At 39.5% G+C, this 20543-nt stretch overlaps 1 protein-coding gene across 2 annotated transcripts in view; it reads left to right on the top strand.

The window, feature by feature from the left end:
- The window catches only part of MID1 (midline 1), a 166590-nt gene that overhangs the window by 96572 nt on the left and 49475 nt on the right, over window positions 1-20543 (top strand). For both annotated transcript variants that reach the window (XM_055802805.1, XM_005229445.4), the window contains exon 3: window positions 13839-13934. In XM_055802805.1, coding sequence (XP_055658780.1) covers window positions 13839-13934 — 96 coding nt within the window. The remainder of the gene's footprint in view (window positions 1-13838; window positions 13935-20543) is intronic.

The raw sequence follows: 20543 nt of genomic DNA, 5'->3' as shown, positions 1-20543 counted from the left end.
TTTCAGTGGAAAACATTTGCCAGCCTTGATAAGTAGGAAAAACTTCAAAGGCTGTGATAAATCAAATTAATAATTTGTCCTGAGGAAGTCTGTGTAAATTGGTCACATTATTTAAATGTGTCAAATGATATGTTAAGATATCTCTCTGTCTTTCTCCAGGAATAATTGGATTTGCACATCTCTCCAAATTGCTAGTCATTTCACCAAAATATAAGGACATTTATTTTTCATTACCTGAATGCTTGTCATAGTAAATGGTTACAGAAAATGGCCAAAGCTATATGGGAGAGTTCATGCAGACTGATCCTACATTTTCCCACTATTAGCCCACCTGATGAGGAGATGATCAGCAGGCCATGTAAGACTAGCTCAGTTCTGCATGCCTTATTTAGATATGCTGGACTGGATGAGATGAAAGGGTCTAAGATTCTTTGTAAATCATACGAAGGTAAGTTAGAAGGCTTCATTGCTCACACATGAGTTCCTCTAGAAGACCATCATTTCTGCATTTGGCATTCTGGAGGAAGAGGAGGTAACAGGAGAATGGCACTTTATATTATTTTGATTTTTCTCTAAGTTTCTAAAGTTTTAAAGAAGGGTTGGGTTATACCTATCACTTGCTTCTTTTAAATATTTAAATATTTTTTAAATTATACCTATTGTTCTTATAGAAGAGGGACTGTGGATTCAGAAGTTTTATTCTCTATTATAAATAAATATTTTGTTCTTAATTGAGCATTTCTGAAACGCTGGTATATATAAGTACTTAAAAGTTGCTTTGGTTTTCTATGCATTAAATGCTCTCTTTTCTGATGACACATTTACCAAATTTAATGTTTAATGTTAAGGCCAAAGACAAAGTGTCTTGTCCTTATTTTGTTAGTAAAATGGTCAAAGTCTGTTCCTATTAGAATATGTGGATCTCTTATTAATTGTTCCAGTTCTTTTATGAAGAGAGCACACAGATCTTTCCCTAGCGTTCTTCCTTTCAGCTGAGAATTTGAAATGTCAAGAAAACAGAAAAAGTTCCGACTCAGAAGCTGCAGTACAAAGTAACGTGCTAGAAATTGAAACAGTGGTAGATAAGCCTGTGCTTGTGCAGTGTGAATTTGAAATATTACAGGTGCACGTATTTGGGTTTCTATTGACACTTCTCTGTTAAAAACATCATGTGATGTGACCTACTGCCTTGCCAAACTACAGCAGAACTTTTTTTTTTTTTTAATGGTATGTTTTAAGTGACTTAGGAGACCAGAGTTTAATGGTGCTACTACAAACGTATTTTCACTACCTATTGATTCTTGCCGACAGAAGTTTTACCCCAGATAGGCTTTCAAACTGTGCATAAGCTGAAGCAAAAAGTAGAAAATCATGTTTGGAATATAATGAGAGGACCTCAAGTATTGACAAAGTAGAACTGGCTTGAGTTACATTTATGGTCTGGCATGCTACAAGTGATTTATTTTCATAGGAACATAGTGAAAATAAACTACAAAAGTACTTGCAAACATGCTTTCTTGAGCTAAAATTCACTACTTTGAAGTGTCCTCATGCAATTGTTTATATTAGTATGAACAATTCATTAGTTCATACCAATTTATTTGTTCATATTAGTAAAATGAAACACATCTGTGACTTTCTGCAATGCTGAAATAAGTGAAATGCACAAGTGTGCTGTGGCCTCTGCATGGTTTGCTTTTGGCTTGTGTTTTGGGTTTTTTTAACCATTCCATGTACATTGTCAAGGGCTGTTAAATAATGATCTGTCCTTGAATTATTGGTCCCTCAAATGATAGTTGGATTAACATTGCTTATTGCATTTTAACATATATGATTGTGCAGTCCAATACGGACTGAAAAAATAATGTCTCAGCAGAGGAAGGAAAGGAATTATTTCTTTGGGTGCTCCCCTGGCTGTAGCATGCCAGTCCCTCAGCCCCTGAGCGTTTTCTTGAGCATCCAAGTTACTTTTGGACCTTCCACACAGAAACTCTTTGCACTGTGCACTGCTGGTAAAGCAAGAGCTGGCAACTGGGTTCAGCTCAAGTTCAAAAAATCTAGCAGGAGGTGAGGGGTGTGTTGTAGCAGCAGCTGAGAAGGTCACAGCATGACCAAATTAAAAGGGGTGAAATATGCAAATGTTTTGGAACTAAGAGTAGTGAAGGAGATCAGGAGTTGGATCCATTGCTAAGGTAAGGGGAGGAGAAGCTTTTAGTGATGTACATTAAATGAGAGCGGATGGTACTTCTGCCTGCTGACTATTTCCTTGGTATGCTTTTCTTTCATTTATCTTTTGCAAATATAAGGCAAAAATTAAGTGCTATTTTTGTTGTGGTTATTTTTCCAGTGCATCAGTGTCTAAATTATACTCAGACCTGAACCTGGTTTTCCAACCAAAAGCTCCTTGGTTATTGTTGTTGTTTTGGTTTGGATTTTGTCTTTTTTGGGTTTGGGTTGGGGTTTTTTTGTTGTTGGTGGTTGTTGGTGAATTTGAAATTTGAATTTGATCTCTGATGAAGTATTTGCAACAAGGGTTAGGCAGGTCAGAACAGAAACTTCACTTAAATACGACATAAAGATGAAACAAAATCTGATTCAAAATCATGATCATTGCAATTTATAGTCACTATTAAGTTTAAATTCAGCTCAGCACCATGGCGTTATTTTAGTAAGCCCTTAAGTATGTAATTGTACTAAGATTATTTAACATTATTATCTGGTTTTATCCATAGCAACTTGTAAGGTCAAAGAATTAAATATAATAACAACTCCGTAGCTGAAATCTGAGTCAAGGATAATTATTTTCCTAACTCTTAAATTCAAGATATGACATTTGGTCAATAGCTTTGTACAGAAAAATACCAATAAATTATATTATCAGGCCAGGTTGAGCAGTACTTTAGCTGAATAATTAAACCTTCTTTTCAAAAAAGTATTTAAGCTCATACCTAAACTTTAAAACTGTGGTTAAATCAAGTTCATCATACTAAATTTCCTTCAGAGTGTTTACTCAGTATAGTAGTGGGTTTTAGTTTACTGAGTGGGAAATAGAGTAAATTAGGAGAAGAAAACACAGATTTATACTTCTATCTATACCAAGCTCTAACTGTGGGCAGCAAGGCAGTGAGCATGTGCCAAAGTGAGCACCAAACTGGATGGATGCCAACTTTTTTTGTGGTGAGTAACCTCTTGCAGCTGGAGCTTCACCACATGGAAAAGGCAGAGCCACCAATAACTTCAGTGGTGCAATACCAGAGAACTCCAGAGTGAAAGAATTAGTTTGTGGTGTGCTGCTTGGCAAAATCCTGCAGGGTTTATAACCACAAAAAAATACCATAAAATGTAATTGTAAGTGGTGGTTTGTTTAGTATGATTCACCCTAAGTCAGCTGGATCTTTCTGGTTGACTGGTCACTAGATACTTGCCTCATGCACCATGCTGTTGGACAGTGGAGAGAGTTGCTGTGCTCTGGCTTCACTTGGGCTTACTGATGGTGCCTCTATGGCCCCTAACATGCCACCAGAGCAACAGCTGGGAATATATTGTGTTCACAGATGCACCTGTTTCCTCTCCACAGAGGAAGTACCGTCACTCCCATTTCTTGAGTAAGAATTGCTGGTGGTCTATTTAGCTCAACTTCTAGATGCTGCGCCAGTAGCAGACAAAGCCAGTGTGTGCCCTGGGTGCCCCAGTCTTTCCAGCTGTGCCAAGAGATGGATTTCCAGCTTCATTCTCCAGGTGGACAATTAATATCCTCAGGAAGGCAATCTGTAGAGGTCCTTCAAAGTGCTGTTTGCTATACTGAGAAATATAAATGCAGATGGGTGCAGCTGCTTCAAATGTCAGCTTTGTTACAGGACGCAGAAAGAACTGAATCAGGTTTGTGACAGCTCCACCAGTCCTCTGCCTAACACAGGCCAAATAACCGTGTTGACCCTCTCTGCTCCTTGCCTATCAAGTGTCCTTTCTAACCTGCCAGTTTTGCGTAACAATGAATTGCCTTTTATACATACCTGGTTAGATAAGTTGGGTTTTTTCAACCGCAAAATGCAGTAATATGTACTGACTGATTAAAACCAGGTTTTTTTCCATAATACAACCTCTTAAATAAAATACAAACTTTCAGAAATGTTTAGGCAGACATTTGTAGAAGCCAGGACTTTAATACCAATGCATAAATTATGGTTCTTTAGATGAGCTTTTTGGTTTCTCTTCATATAAATGTCTGTCATTAGTTATGTACAAAACTCAGAACTTCAGGTTTTTGTATTAATACTTCCCAGATCTTGCTTGTGCAAGATTAGATTAGCCATCTCATGAGGAGGAGCTCTTGTTGAACTCCTGGTTTTAAGTACGTTCCATGTCCTGGGAGGCTGGAAGTAGATGCAGCCAGGATGCTGCAGGACAGCTGTGCAACAGTTCGAGTCCTCCTTAACCCCCTTCATTGCACTGGATTAGCCTGTGGGGAAAAGAATGAGTTTACCAGCCCACTAGCTCTCTGTAATAAGTCTTTAATGACATACTTTAAATCCAGGGTGTCTGGGATTTGTTGTGCTCTTTTAATGTTTGAGCTTCCATTTTGACTACTGTACTGAAGTAAAAAAAAAAAAAAAATCAAATATATTGGGGCTTCAAATATATCAACAGCTTTGCAAACCTTTATTAACTCATGTATCGGTCCAAGACTGGTTTTGGGTTTTAATTTAGTCCAGGGGTCCTCAAACTATGGCCTGTGGGCCAGATACGGCCCCCCAGGGTCCTCAATCCAGCCCCTGGTATTTGCAAAACCCCCTGCCAGGGGCTGGGGGGGGAAACCAAGCAGCCGCACATGACGGCCTGCCACTGCATCCGTGCGCCGGCCCCCAGGTTAAAGAGTTTGAGGAACCCTGATTTAGTCAAATACTTAATCTAGTCTTTTCTGATCCTTGACTACTCATTATTATTCTGCTCCTTCTTTGATCAATGACTCATTAGAAATAGGGCTGAACCAACCCTCCAGATCCCAGCCAAGCCAACATTTGGATATCTTCTAATAATTTAATTAAAATGGGAAACTCTAAAAAAATTGCCTGTCCTATATAGTCAGTATTGTCACTGTCTACACTGGAACAAAGTTCTTATAACATGTTTGAATGTCCTCAGAAAACAAATTGCTTTCTCTGTTTAAAAGAAAATGTTATTTTCTTTTCATTTTTTTTTGTATGTTCATTTTACTTCATAGTTCTGAAAATAGCAAAGCAGTGTCAGTTCCATTGGCCTGTGTTCTTGGTACAGGCAGAATAGCTTTTAAGTATGTACATTGTTTCTTTCCCACACCTAATAGTGCGTATCAAAGGAAAACTTTTGATGTAGTCATATATATATATATATAACTCTTGTCCTGTCCTTTTTCCTCAGAAGCCCCAGTTATACAATTTATTTTATGCTCTGAGAAGGGGAGAAGAAACAGTGAAGGAAGACTAAAGAGCAACTCACGAAGCAGATTAGTGTAGTTAAATCAAAGGGCAGAGCCATTGGCTGCAATGGTATGTCTGTGGGCATGGCTTTGCAGAGAAGTGAAAATGCAATTGTAGGTTTTCCCTAGAATGTTGTCCTCTCAGTTAATGAAGATTTTATGTCGTCAAGAAACTGTTTGGATTTCCTTTAATTTCTACAATGTCCCATTTTAAATAATAGTTAATAAAAATAAATAAGCTACATTCCTATGAAATATGCAAACAGACCCAACTTAGTTAACATTATCTAAGTCACAGTGGCTTCAAATGCAGCTATTTTTATTGTACTTCTAATAAAAATAGTCCTGGACAATTAATTAACAGTGCCGTATCTCATGGGTCTTTCCTTGTGATATAGTGTAATCACTTGAGGTAAAAATCTTAGTCCCCAAGAGTGTATCAACATCATAGCTGTTATTGCTTTACACACAGAAATGTGGAGAGTAGTTGTCAAGCTCTGCACATTTGAGACTTGAGGTCAATCATTCCTATTAAGCACAAATGTTACCATTCCCTGGCTGGAGAAATACAGGGTTGAGCATGTATATACTGTGGAAGAGTAGCCATCTGTTTCAGAAGTACACAGAACAAAAGTTTGCTTAAGTTTTTCCATGTGCACCTGGCATGTCCATTTAAATGAGGAACACCAAAGGAAACATTAAACTCACATATACCCAAAACGTGGCTCAAAACCATGCTTAATATTCTGGTGGTTCTGGAATTGACCGGCAGCTTTTTAAATAGGTTAGACTCAAGCGTTGGAGGCAACAGGCTTAGTTCATAGGGTATGTCACCACGTCAAGGTAGAAATATTAACTACAGCACATGCAAGTGTAACTTCTTCAAGTTAGGAGGAAAGCCAATTGCAGTGAAGATGTGGTGGCATGGACTTTGTTCACAACAGGGTGTGTATTTATGATCTCTAACCAGCCTGCACATATTAAAGACTGATCTGCCATGTCAACACCCCTCTGGTTGCCCTGCTAGCTTAAGTAAGTTAGGATATGGTCACACTGCTGCTTTGTGGTGTTTTATTCCTTATCTCCGTCTTACTGCAGTGTAACTCCATGGCTTTGGGTTACTGTCCTGGTTTCAGCTGGAACAGAGTTAATGTCCTTAGTAGCTGGTGCAGTGCTGTGTTTTGGATTTGGTGTGAGAACAATGTTGATAGCACATGGATGGTTTTATTTGTTGCTGGGTGATGTTTATACTAAGTCACTGGCTTTTCAGCTTCTTGGGCCCTGCCAGCAAGAAGGCTGGAGGGGCACAAGAAAATGAAAGGGGACACAGCCAGGTCAGCTGACCCAAACTAACCAAAGGGATATTCCATACCATAGAACATCATACTGAGTATATAAACTTGGGGGGTTGTTGGCCAGGAGCCACTGATTGCTGCCTGGGGACTGGCTGGACATTGGTCAGTGGCTGGTGAGCAACTGTGTTGTGCACCGCTTGTTTTTTTTCCCTGCCCTTTGGATTTTATTCCTTTCCACTTCTCTCTCCTTTTCATCACAATTGTTGTTGTTGCTGGTTTATCTTAGTTCAGTTATTAAATTCTTCTTATCTCAACCCTTGAGTTTTACTTTTTTCCCAGTTCTCCTCCCCATCCCTCTGGGGGTAGTGGGAAGTGAGCAAGCAGTTGCATGGTACTTAGCTCCTGGCTGGAGTTAAACCACAACAGTTACACACCTTAACCAGCAAATCTGAAAGATAGAATCTCTGTTTCAGTGTGACCATTTGTAAAGAGATGATGGGAGGGTGGCTGTGGTTCTCATGAAACCTGTATCATTACTAAACCTAATTTCCACTATGCAGGGCTCTGGTAAGCCCGGAAGTCTCTCCGAAGTTGTTTTCTTCTTTAAACCAGGATGTAGCCTCAAAACATGCCTTTCAGAATCACAGAATTGTCAGGGTTTGAAGGGACCTCTGGGGATCATCTAGGCCAACCCCCTGATAAAGCAGGTTCACCTACATCAGGTTGCACAGGATTGCATCCAGGTGAGTTTTGAATGTCTCCCGAGAAGCAGACTCCACAGCCTCTCTGGGCAGCCTGTTCCAGTCACCCTCAAATTAAAGAAGTTTCCCCTCATATTCAGGTGGAACTGCCTGTGCTGCAGTTTGTGCCCATTGTCCCTTGTCCTGTCACTGGGAACCACTGAAAAGAACCTGGCCCCATCCTCTTGACACTCACCCTTCAGATATTTATATGCATTGATAAGATCCCCTCTCAGTCTTCTCCAGGCTAAACAGGCCCAGCTCTCTCAGCCTTCCCTCATCAGAGAGATGCTCCAGTCCCCTCATCATCTCTGTAGCCCTCCCTGCTGGACCCTCTCCAGCAGATCCCAGTCTCTCTTGAACTGGGGAGCCCAGCACTGGACGCAGCACTCCAGATGTGGCCTCACCAGGGCAGAGTAGATGGGGAAGGTCACCTCCCTTGACCTGCTGGCCACACTTGTCATAATGCACCCCAGGATCCCATTGGCCTTCTTGGCCACCAGGGCACACTGCTGGCTCATGGTCAACTTGCTGTCCACCAGGACTCCCAGGTCCTTCTCTGCAGAGCTGCTTTCGAGCAGGTCAGGCCCCAGCCTGTACTGGTGCATGGGGTTGTTCCTCCCTAGGTGAGAGCCTTACACTTACCTTTGTTGGACTTCATTAGGTTCCCCCCTACCCAACTCTCCAGCCTGTCCAGGTCTCGCTGAGTGGCAGCACAACCTTCTGGTGTATCAGCTGCTCCTCCCAGTTTTGTATCATCAACAGCCTCGCTGAGGGTACACTCGGTCCCTTCATCCAGGTTGTTGATGAGTAAGTTGAACAGGACTGGACCCGTAATGACCCCTAGGCAACACCGATAGCTAAAGGCTTCTAGCTAGACTGCACTGTTGATCACAACTCTCTGACCTTTGCCGTTCAGCCAGTTCTCAATCCACCTCACTGTCCACACATCTAGTCCACACTTCCTGAGTTTATGTAAGAAGATGTTATGGGAGACAGTGTCAAAAGATTTGGTGATATCAAGGTAGACAACATCCACCACTCTGTCTACCCAGCCAGTCATTCCATTGCAGAAGACTATCAGATTGGTCAGGCATGATGAATCCATGTTGACTACTCCTGATAACCTTCCTTTCCTCCACGTGCTTAGACATGACCTCCAGCATGAACGGTTCCATCACCTTTCCAGGAATGAAGGTGGGGCTGACTGGTCTGTAGTTTCCTGGGTCCTCCTTCTTGGTCTTTTTGAAGACTGCAGTGATATTGGCTTTCCTCCAGTCCTCAGGCACCTCTCCTGTTCTCCATGACATTTTGAAGATGATGGAAAATGGTTTAGCAATAACATCTGCCAGCTCCCTCAGCACTTGGGAGTGCATCCCATTGGGGCCCATGGATTTGTGGGTGTCAAGTTCACTTAAGTGATCTCTAACGTGATCCACCTTGACCAGGGGCAAGTTTAGTCAGTTCTTACTGTGGTGAGTCCTACACAAGGAGCAAAGGAATTGCAATCTGTTGTCAATGTTTGCTGCCAAAAGGCTTTGATCATGATGGATTTGATGTAAATGCTGATTAAGGTGGTTGTTACAAAGTACTGTCCCACAGTGTGTGGGTCTTAGCATGTGCTGCAGTTTCAGTGGACTGATTCTCAAAGTCTTGCAGTAAGTAGTGAGTGGAAAATACAAATGCATACTTATATTTACTAATGTCAGGGGAAAAAAATATGTTTTAATGGGAAAAAGACAGTGGCTTTACTTCAAATGGAATTTAAAACCTCATTGTAGCTGTTTTATTTTGTGCCCCTTTGAACAGACATTTTTTATGGAGCCTCTGAGAAGATGATCTCAGGGACATTGTTTTCTCTGCTTTGACGTAAGGCAGAAGCACACAACTCAGCATTTTTCTTCTTTAGAAGCCTACATTAATTTATTTTGACAGCATTTCCAACCCATATAGTAGCTTAGGACTATCTGTTTGTGCTACCTTCCTATTTTAGACAAGCAATTCTTTGCGTGAGACTGTTAATTTGGCAAAGGGCATGGGTTCACATTTGGTTTTCATAGACTGATAGATTTAAAGGCCAGAAGAGACAATTATGATCACATAGTTTGACCTCCCACTTCAATCAGGGCACAAGCCTCACGCAATCATTACTGCAACAAAATCATGACTTCAATGTGAGCCAGAGAATAGCTTAAAAAAGGCTTCCAATCCTGACTTGCCTTCCTCTAATTTTTAGCATTAATTTTTTCAACTTCAGACTCCAGTCCCTGGATCATATAATTTTATAGACATGCAGAGTCAAAATGAAACATCATCATCAACTGTCCTTTTCAATTACATGTCTGTGATTTCATCTACTTGAATTTATCCAAAGATTATATTATCTTGTATAGTTGTCAGGCCATCTAAATGGACAATAAGCATTCTTTTCATTTTATACTGGATGTTTGAAAAACCATTGCAAAACATGCATGGAATGTCAAAACCTTGTGCTAGGTCTGCATTGGTAAGTTAGGAAGCATTCAGCCTGGCTTTTGCTTTTTGAGAGCAGTTTGCATCCACGGAGTTAACATGCGTGAAGCCTGTTCATAGAGCAAATGCACAACAACTGCTGTCCTTTTAAAAAACACCCCCTGCATTTCTAAGATCAGTTTTTCATAGACAAATAATGAAAATTGGCAAGTGATGAAAAAGATAAGGATATGCAGATGCAAATGTTTAAGAAACTATGACTTACCTAGAACAGTTCAAAAAATACAATTATAATTTGGTTCACTAAGAGAACAGCAGTAGAAGGTTAGGTGGGAGGAAGGAAGATACTTTGAATCAGTTTATTCTGCCACTCATTTTCACATATACTCATCATTTATGAAAACACACTTTCTCCAGACTTAAAACATGGCTACAATTCACTATTGCAGGAATTCTGGTCTACAGCACTGGCTCAATTTTTCAAGATGGTCAGAGCTCCAAATCTGGCATTGAATTTTTTATACAACCTGAGAATTTTCAGACGTGTATGTGAAATGAGTTTGCAACATTTTGGAAAGTCTGTGAGCAAACATGCTTCTGAAATTTAAATGTCTTTCAGGTCCTTTCTGGCGCCCCTTATGCTGACTAACGAAAGAGGGCAGGGCTTGAACTCTGCTGCCGGTACCTACTATCATGTGGTACCCAAAGTGGTACCATGGTCCATATGGGAATAGAATAGGGGAAAGAACTAGAGGAAGATACTGCCAAGAGAAAATGCAGATAAACATACTGCAAGAATTGATCGAGTTTTATGAGCTTTAAAACTTTCAAGTCAGGCCAGTTTTAAGAGCTGCCATTCAGTAATTGCCTGGTGAAACTAGAAAGTTTGACATTAATTGCAGAAAGCAGCTGCCAGGTTCTTGTAATCTTGTAAAGCATTAATATAGACTGATGTTCTTCAACAAAAGTTTAACAAAATTCTGATAATTCTTGACTTAAAAAGACCCTGCTCTCTTGCATACCAAACTGCATGGAAACAAAATTCCAGGCTTTCCAATGTGAAAATGACACAGTTCAAAGAACTAGGCACAGGAATGCATTAATTCCAATTTTTGTAAAGAAACTCACTCGTTCAGTAGTTAGCCTCCATTTTCACAGTTGGGAAATGCAGAGGACATCAAGAGACCTGTGTGAAACCATAATAATACATATAGGTTTATATTTACGTTCATTAGATAGGAAACATTCTAAAATTTTGTGCTTTACCCAGAATTTGAAAATACCCTGGATATAATAGTCTATAACTAATCTATGAGTAAATAAATTTATGTTTCAAAGAAGAATACTTACTCTTCATGTATTAATGGCCTTAGTTAAAGACATTTTCAGCTTATTTTAAATCACCGCAGTGTTCCATAACAACTTTGAGAACATTTTTTCTTCATAATGTGTAAAGGTCCCAGCTGTTAGTATTTGTTATATCCAATAATACATTTTAAATTAGGCAGTCTCAATCAAGAGTACACATTTTTCATTTTAAACCTTTTAGTATAAAATATTAGAACATGTACAGAATGGTTCTATGAGCAATAAGAAAGTATATAAAGAGGCTTTACACATTTGGATCCCCTTAACAAACTGGTTTTTAGGGACAAAAGTTATCTGATACTGTAACTGTATATGGTATTTTGACTTTGCATGTGAGTCTCAGCTCTGCAAAGGGACATCTAACAGCACAGCAAACATGCCTTTGCAATTAAATGATTGTTCACAGTACGGCTTATGGAAATATAAGATACAGCTCAAACTGTTCAGTAAAGAATGCCCGTTCTTGTTACTCTTTGTTTTAGTGGGCTATAAAATAAATGCAGTGTAGAAGGTATTTTTACAGCCAGAACTTGTGATACACGATATGCATGGCTGTGCTGGGAAGAAAATGCCAAAATTATGTACTTCAAACACCCATCACACTTCTCAGAAGAGTTATATACTTAAAACCATCAAAATCCTGTGCTATCTTTAATGGAACAGGACTGACTGCTCCTCCGGTGTTTACAGCATCAGCCCTGGTAAATGCCAAAGTGTGTATGGTTCAGCAATGAAATACTGCCAGCTTCATTTGTTTGTGGCCATATGCAAGAAGGAGTAAAGAAGACTGCACAGCTGCAGGAAGGGAGGGCAAGGAACAGTGTGTTTTAAAACAGCGTGAAATAGGCAGTGAGTAACAGCACCAGAAAACACTTGCTCTCACACACACTCACACAAGTTAAATTCATGCATGGAGGTGGTAAAGGGGGGTGGGGGGGGTGGGGGGGTGGATGGGAGATGTCGGGTGAGTTAATGGTAGCTGAAGGGACTTAAGCAATGAATAGATAGATTGGGGGAAAAGTAGTAGTGTGAAGAAAAGAAGTCCATTAATAAAAGATGAGGAGGGATAAAATTAATGAGAGCTCTGCAGAGACACTGCTGCCCTTGTAGGGAGAGAAGCACAGGGCCCAGTTCTGGTATTCTCATTCAGTACTTCCCAGATACTGGGGACTCATCGGGGGACAAAGCACCATTAAAAGGCAGGGATTGTCAGCCTGCCAGGAATACTAAGTAAGGGACTAGTCTCACACACTTACATAGGTGAATAACTATGAGAAACTTTGTGATGCCAACAGTCCTCAGGTTTTCCAAAATGACATGTGTGCCCCTGAAATTACTAAAATAAATGTTTACAGTCAGGACTCTTTTTAATGGCTTGCTTCTTTTTCTTCTTCTTCTTCTTTATAATGTGCTTAAGCTATATTTACAGAGCTTTTTTATCTCTGCAGAAACACTGCATTTTTTGAAAAAGAAAAAAAAAAGGACTTTTTCATGCCCATGTTCTTCCAGAAGGTGGAATTTCATGTAAAACAGCATCTATCACAGAATGTGTAGTAAAAAGCTAGGAGCTGGTGGTAAGGTGCATAGCAGGATCCTGGTCCCAAGGCAGCCAGACCAGGGAGTGGGTCACAGCTATCACAGACCTCCCCCTCCCCCTCCTCCTCATGTGCTTGGATTTCCTTCCTGTGGATACAGAGGGCAGAAGGGAGGCTAAAACATTTGTTGCTAGGTCTTGATCTCATGTGCAGCTGCATAGCGGCCAGGGTGCAGCCTCAGCTCTGGAAGCTGGAAAGCACTCTGATCTCCCATGGTGGCAGATATTCACTGCAGCTGTAATCAGTTGATAAACACAGGCACAAGCCACAAGTTCTCTCTCAAGAACAGTTAGTGAAGACAGTCAGTGAGTAGGCATTTCATTCTTATGTGTAGAAAGGATGATTTTCTTTAGAATTATTTATTAAAAAATAGAACTTCAATGAACTAGGGAATTAAATAAGTTAAATCAATCCCACCCGGCACTGTGAATCCCAAGAAGAAAGTGCTGACCTGTCTACTGGGTCCTTAGAAGTACAGTCCCAAAGAGGCACATACTTGTAGAACTCAGCAGCAGGCTTTTAAATTCAAATGTTAAACTGAGAGCAGGAAATAAGGAGTCAAAAAGTGTTCTCAGCCAAAATAAACCACTTTTTCTGGCAAAATTTTTTTAGCTCCCCTGCTCTCCTCACTCCTTTCCCCCCACCCCCAACTATAACTGATTACTTCATCTAGTTTTTAGTAGGTCCTTAGAAATCCTATTTTTTAGAACTCGCTCTTGAACTTTTCTGCTCTCTTGCCTTGCTGTACTTGATGCATAGACAAAACATCTAATGGAGTATATAAAAATGAAAGTCTCATGTTCATACCTGTGTAATTAAAAAGTTCAGATCCTGAAAATACAGCCATTTTTCAATTGTTCATCTAAACACTACATTCTTCAAAATGCCGTGTTCTTTTCTTTCTTTTTGACAGCAAAATTTGGAGAGTAACCTCACCAACCTTATTAAGAGGAATACTGAACTGGAAACTCTTTTGGCGAAACTCATTCAGACCTGTCAACATGTAGAAGTGAGTACTGACCTCCTTTTGAAATACTTGTAAACTTAATTACATTCATTTAGCATTCAGGAACAAAAGTTTAAATAAACAAACAAACAAAAAACCCCAAACAACAAACACAGAACTAAATTAAAGTAGTGGTAAACTGATTGGAGCTTTTTCACTGATAAATGGTATTCTCAATACAGATGGCCTCCTTTACATTCCTTGCTGTCCCCTTTTAATTACAATGTGTTTGTATGGTCACCACCACTGCTATACTTGGGCATATCACTCACTATCTGTAACATGTTTATCTTTTTGGGTCCTTTGTGAGGTAGAGTAATATTTACAGGTGGAAAACAAAAGCAAAGAAATAGTAATGCCCAGATCCAAAACAATATTGAGGTTTCTGTCAGCCACTGATTATTTCTTTTTCATCAGAATTAAGTATCTAAATACATATGTGGACTCAAAAGTCATACATTAAATATGTTTATCTTCAGAACAAGAAAAATGCTTACAGGCCTTTGAGTTGCCTCAGTTACATATTCCACTTCAAGTATCACAGAAAATCTTCAGCAAGGAGGGATCTGAATCCATATTTCACTGAAATCCAGGGGATTTTTTGAATGGCCCCATGGGGGATGCTACTCTACTTGCAAATTAAGATAATCACAGACTAATTCAGCCATGGGAGCTGACAAAGGAAGAGATCAGAATCCAAAATAGATTCTTTTTAGCAACACTTTTCTTTTTACTTTTTGCCACAGTTCCTTACGGTACATTCAGATCAACAAAGCCAAAATCACTAAGAACAAAGAGCTTCCATATCATAAAAAAACCTGCAAAAAGACAACATGAGTTTATGCTTTCTGCTAGTAGATGTTATACAAATATCCCCATGGCATCAAAACTTTATCACTAGTGCTTTCCTCATTGTCAGTCTCAGCTGTGAGTTCCAGGTGACACACCAGATACAAAATATTTTTACTTCTCCTTCAGTTAAATTGTGCTAAGAAACACTGGAAGACTAGGAAAAGCTCAGCATCTTGAGGTACGTGTCCTTGTTGACAGATACACTGGATTCCCTGAGATGCACCAACTTCATCATTTGCAGTGTTATCAGTCTTCAAGTGTTCTAAACTCAATTTAAAAGGGCATGGGAAAGTTAATGGGGTAGGAATCAGAGGAGCTGACACAACTTAAATAGTGCTGATTTAAAGTGGAACAAGCTTTAGACCTCAATCACAGAGAACAGGTATTTTCAGTTGAACAGCTAATTACTAGTAAGATTAGCAGGGGAAACCTATTTTCCCTGTGAAAAAAATGTTTGGGATTTTGTTTGCATTGCAATGCTACCTGTTGACAAGCTTCTGCATAGGACCATTGCACTTCTGAATACATTGCAATTCCTGTAGCAGCCTTGTTTATTCAGAGAAGGGCTCACTGTATGTTCCTAGCAGACAGGCAACATTAAATAATTAAACCATGTTGTGTAGAAAAGGTATTCCACTTTGAGTATGGTTGTCTATATATGTGAAAGGAAACCAGGTTTCTTCACTAGTGTTACCTGAGGAATATAAGAGAGGAAGATAGCCTTAACCCAGAGCTTCTGAAACATTGGTAGAATTTAAGATAAAGTTAGCTGTGACATAAACTGCTGTAACACAGCCACCTGCCAGCGCTGCAGAAAGGCGTTTGGTTTTCAGACAAGACTCTCTTCATTAGACAAGACTGCTTCTTTTCTGACTTTCTCAGAGTAAAATTCAGTAACCTAATTAAGCCCAAAAGCAACTTTGACTTGTGAATAGATTCAAAATCATGTCTTGAAAATTTGATATCTGCTTAAATACCTTGTTGACTGTGGTAATGGCACGTGCTGCAGAAAAAAGGGGAAAAAAATCCACCCAAAAAAAACCAAAGCAAAGAAATGCAAAACAAAACAAAAAACAAATCAAAACAACAACAAAAAAAATCCCAAGACTGTTCTTCCAAAGAGATCATTTTACCCATTTTTCTATTCACTCCACCTGTGGAGCCTCGCTGACTTCATGGGCTCAACTAAACCATGAAAGTCTACCCATGGTATCAGACATGAGGTGAATGGATTGACTTCTTCATATGGGCAGCGACAGCATCAGGCGTAAGAACTGTTGTACCAGTTGGAAGGACTGTAGTAGGTAATGAGAGACCGAGACAAGGCACATTTTCTTCCTCTGTATGTAAAAATCAGAGCAAACCCCAAGAAATGAATGGGCTTAGGACAGCGTAAGGCTTCTTCGTTGATGACCTATGTCCAAGATGGGATAGATCTGTATAATTTTAAATTGCTCCTCCATCTCCTCTGTGGTTCTGCAATATGTTACCAACTCTGAGGTTTAGTATTACAAAAAATCCGGCTCATTCAACTGGTAACAGATGCATTACTGTCCCTGGAGTCCTGTTTTAGAAAATTTCTCTGTAGACATAAAGAAATAGAAGCAAAGTTGTTAATGAATTCCTACCACGTTTTATTCATCAAATTACTCTAATTAGCATTTAAATTAGCTAAATATTAAGAAATTAGTTTCAGTCAAAACCCTGGACCAAGGCCGCACTGGAAATCAGGCAAGTGGGGATGTGCAAGTAAACTTTAAAGCTATCTTTGTTTCTCAGAGCTCTGTGAAAACTTCAGATATTAAGTGAATATCTTCAGCATTAGAAAAGCACTGAGGCTTAGATAGATTTTTAAAAAGACAAGATGCTGTCTTTCTTTGTGCTTCTTCAAGAAAAACATTCATCACAAACCAGGGACCTGAATGAAGGAAACGATATATTGTTTGTAAAATTGATTTTGCAAATTTAGGATTGCAAAATACTAGGTGGAAAAAAAGCTGAAGTTTCCAGTGATGGTATTTGTGTTGCCATATGAACTCACTCAAAGGTCAAAACTGAACATGTAGTTAATTTTACAGGACATGTTTCTTTTTTCACTTTTTGATACAATATATTGCAGATAATGACGTAAAGTACATTGAATATAATTTGTAAACATGTAAATACATAGGTGGTATCTTTAAAAACTGCTGTTACATACTTTGATTTTCCTTTCCTAATTTTAAATAATTTTAATGATGTTATTGTGATGTTGGTTTACATTTTTGGGGGTTTAAAACCAGTTGGGAAAAAAAAAAAAAAGAAAAGAAAAGAAGCTTTGGGTTTCACACATAATTTGAACTTTGAAAAACAAGGTAGGAAAGTAAATTATTATTCCTTGTTTTAAAGTTACCGAGTATTTATTAAGGGATATATAAACTTTTTGAAAAGTTATGCTAATAAACATCTTTTGGTAGAAATAAACATCAACGAATTTTAAAGGCTTTGTCATGACGTAAACAAAAAAAAATCAATATTACATGAAAAATAAAAAGGAATGTCTTTTTTGGCTTTTGATATGGAGCAGAAGCTGACGTTTCTGAAAATGAACAACAAACAGGCTCTTGTCTTTCAAATAAATGAATCCTCACCAGCCAACCCAAATGTTGTCTCAGAGCTACTGTTTCTCATCAGCCAAATGAGCTGTTAATGGCTTCCCAGCGACCAGCTGAAGCTGCAGATTAATTCTCTACCCATACATCCTTCCCATCAGGCAACTGTAACTTCATCGATAGCAAAGGCCATATCCCAGCCCCTCTGTGTTTTCAAACTAATGTTTATTCCCTTCTGAAAGGGAGTTATTTTCACTTTTTGCTCACATAAGCAGGCAAGGACTGGTTGGGGATGTTGGTTATCTGGAAGCTGGATGCCTTCCAGCCACTGGGAAGGGGAGATCTGGGGCTGCCTTTCATCACAGCAATGGAGACATAAATCTTGCCTATTTTTAGATGGAGTTTATCAATTTATGACAGGATTTATCCCGATGGGGAACCTGATCTTGGGAGACTCGTGAAGTCCACTTCCAGTCTTGCATTCCTGTGGGTGGTTCTGGGGGTGCCAGCAGGAAAACTTTTGTGAATAAATCAAGCCACACTTGCATTCTTTACTGCTTTACGTACAGCAAAGATATTACTAAGCATTTTATAATAATGATAATTTTAACACCTAAATGTCTGATTTCTTGCCTAATATGCAAATTGTGCTAATACTTAGTTTATGATAACAATTTTAAAAAATCCCATTTTTTCAAAGGGAACCCTTTGCAAAAGCAAAGATATTACTAAGCATTTATAATAATGATAATTTTAACACCTAAATGTCTGATTTCTTGCCTAATATGCAAACTGTGCTAATACTTAGTTTATGATAACAGTTTTAAAAATCCCATTTTCTCAAAGGGAACCTCACCCTGAAAAGTGAAAGCTTGAGACCATAACACTCCTTTCTGTCCCAAATCTTTGTTTCATTAGGAGCACGCTGGTTTAACTCATCTTTCAGACACATCCTTAACACGTTTTTTGATTTATACTCGTTTTTATGTCTTTCCACTCTCCCTTCCTCTCTAATCCTGTCTGCCATTTCTCGGTTTTGTAGAAACCCCGAAGGCTCTTAATCAGGAAAGTTTTGTTTTCCTTCCTTGGAGATGATGGCAGGTCTACACGCCTTTGGCCAGGCTGCTTCCTGCAGAGCACAGCGGTGCTCAGGGCAGTTCACTGGGCCGGCCCTGGTGAGCCAGCTCCGCTCCTCGCTGCTTAGGGAAGGCAGCTGTGGCTGTCTCCCCAGGGACAGCAGGCTTGGCTGTGTAAAACGATAAACTGAGTCATAGGATAAAATACCGTTTTCTCCACACGCTGAGAAAATGCAATAGAAATGGCTACTAGTCTGAAATGTGTTTGTTTGTATTCATGCATTCACAGCATTCATGCGTCTCAGAGTATCTGTAGAAAACTTTTTTAAAGCATTAAAAACAGTCCGGAATAATTTTATCTTTAAATTCTGTGACCGTTCACCCAATAAAAGAGCCCTCTAGCATGTGGCTAAATCAGCATGTAGCTCTTAAAAGCCCATAAAAATGTCTGTGTGTGTCAGGACAGCAGCTACTTAGTTCTGGAGCCATTATAAGGGGAAGATGTTTGAGGGAAAAGGAAATAATGTAAATATTTATGCTTTGGCATAAATTAACAAGGTCCAGGTACAAGTCCTCTAGCTCAGCTGAGGGAGAAGAGGGTCTAGCTGGATCCAGCCCCACTGTGTGAAACCAGGCTGCAGTAATTTGCTCATAACAAATGCACTATGCAAATAGCTCATGTGAATACCTGAAAATTTTTATAGGAGCCTTGACAAATACTCCAAAAATACTGTTGCAAAACTGGGATAGTTTTGGCCTAGGATATGGCGTATATATGCTATATAGGTTAATCCCTGGGTGATAGCATCCCTGTGGCCATACCAACCCATTGTCAGGTCTCCCTCCCCCCCACAGTGTGCTGGAGGGGTGCTGAGATGGCAGTGGCCCAGGTGGCCTTTGGCTGTGTCCCCTACCTGCCCCTGGCACACTGCAGCACTGCCATCCTCCCCTGCATGCCTGCCACGTGCAAGGTGACAGGGGCCGCATCCTGCTCTGCTGGCCTGTGCCTTTTCCAGCTGTACACAGCTCCAAATTCAACTACTTCTCATTTGAATCAGGGAAGGATTTAATGTTGTAAGTGCTTAAGTTCTCCCCTTGGTTTTAGTGTCACAGGTTTCTCTGGCTGACAAAGTGCTATGTCACATTAAATTTGCTTCTTTGTCATAATTTCCAAGGCACATTGCTTCTTTGAATGTGTGAGGCTGCTGCAAATGTCTTTTAGATTGTGACATTTATTGGCATAAGGCACAAATCTGAGCATGAGCCTCTTTTGTCAGTTACTTTTTTCTAAGCAATTTGAGTTTTGTTTCTGGAATTTTTCCCATCTCTTCTAGGAAATATATGATTAAATGTCTGTTATATAGTCGATACCATGAAGCTTCTCTCATCTGTTAGGCAGAAACATAATCTCAACTCAGCTGGAGGAAAAATTGGAGCAATTATCTGGAGGGGGAGGGGAAAGGAAATAGGTTTTGCTTGTAGACAGCTTTATAACATCTGTATCTCAGTCTTTCTGTTTGTTTTGTTTTGTTTTCAATTCACAAATGTCATAGGAAGCAAATTCTGGACACTGCTGCAAAATCATTTTTGGTTGTTTAAAGACGGGAAGGCACTTTCCTCTAACTGTGTAACCCTCAAACTGCTGCATCCTTTGCTTTCTGTTTGTGATGGAAATGCTGTTTCTAGCTCACTTCTAAAGATCTGCTGCAGGCTGAATCTCAGCATAAAGTTTCCAGACAAAAGTTGGTTTTGTGTGTCTCAAAAGGTGGGTTTTATAGCCATGTTATATAATCATCTGCAAAAAAAGTACTATATTGAAAAATCCTTTATTTCACTGGCACAGATACTGAACACTTGAACATATCAGACACATTTTAAATCAGTGTAACAACAGTAGTGCAAAAGTGGTGAAGAGGAGATGGCAGCACAGGGAAAATCCTGCTGTTGCCTCTTTTTGTGTGGCTGATCAAAAAGAAATGAGCCAAATGGGGAAATTATAAATACTGAAAATTTGCAATTCTGGTAAGACTTCAGCTACAAGATAGCTTCTTCAAATTTTGCAACAAAACATCTCCATCAATTTTTATATAGGA

Source organism: Falco peregrinus, chromosome 4, assembly GCF_023634155.1.
Source record: "Falco peregrinus isolate bFalPer1 chromosome 4, bFalPer1.pri, whole genome shotgun sequence".
NCBI classification, from domain to species: Eukaryota; Metazoa; Chordata; class Aves; order Falconiformes; family Falconidae; genus Falco; species Falco peregrinus.
This window is presented reverse-complemented; position numbering and strand designations above follow the sequence as displayed.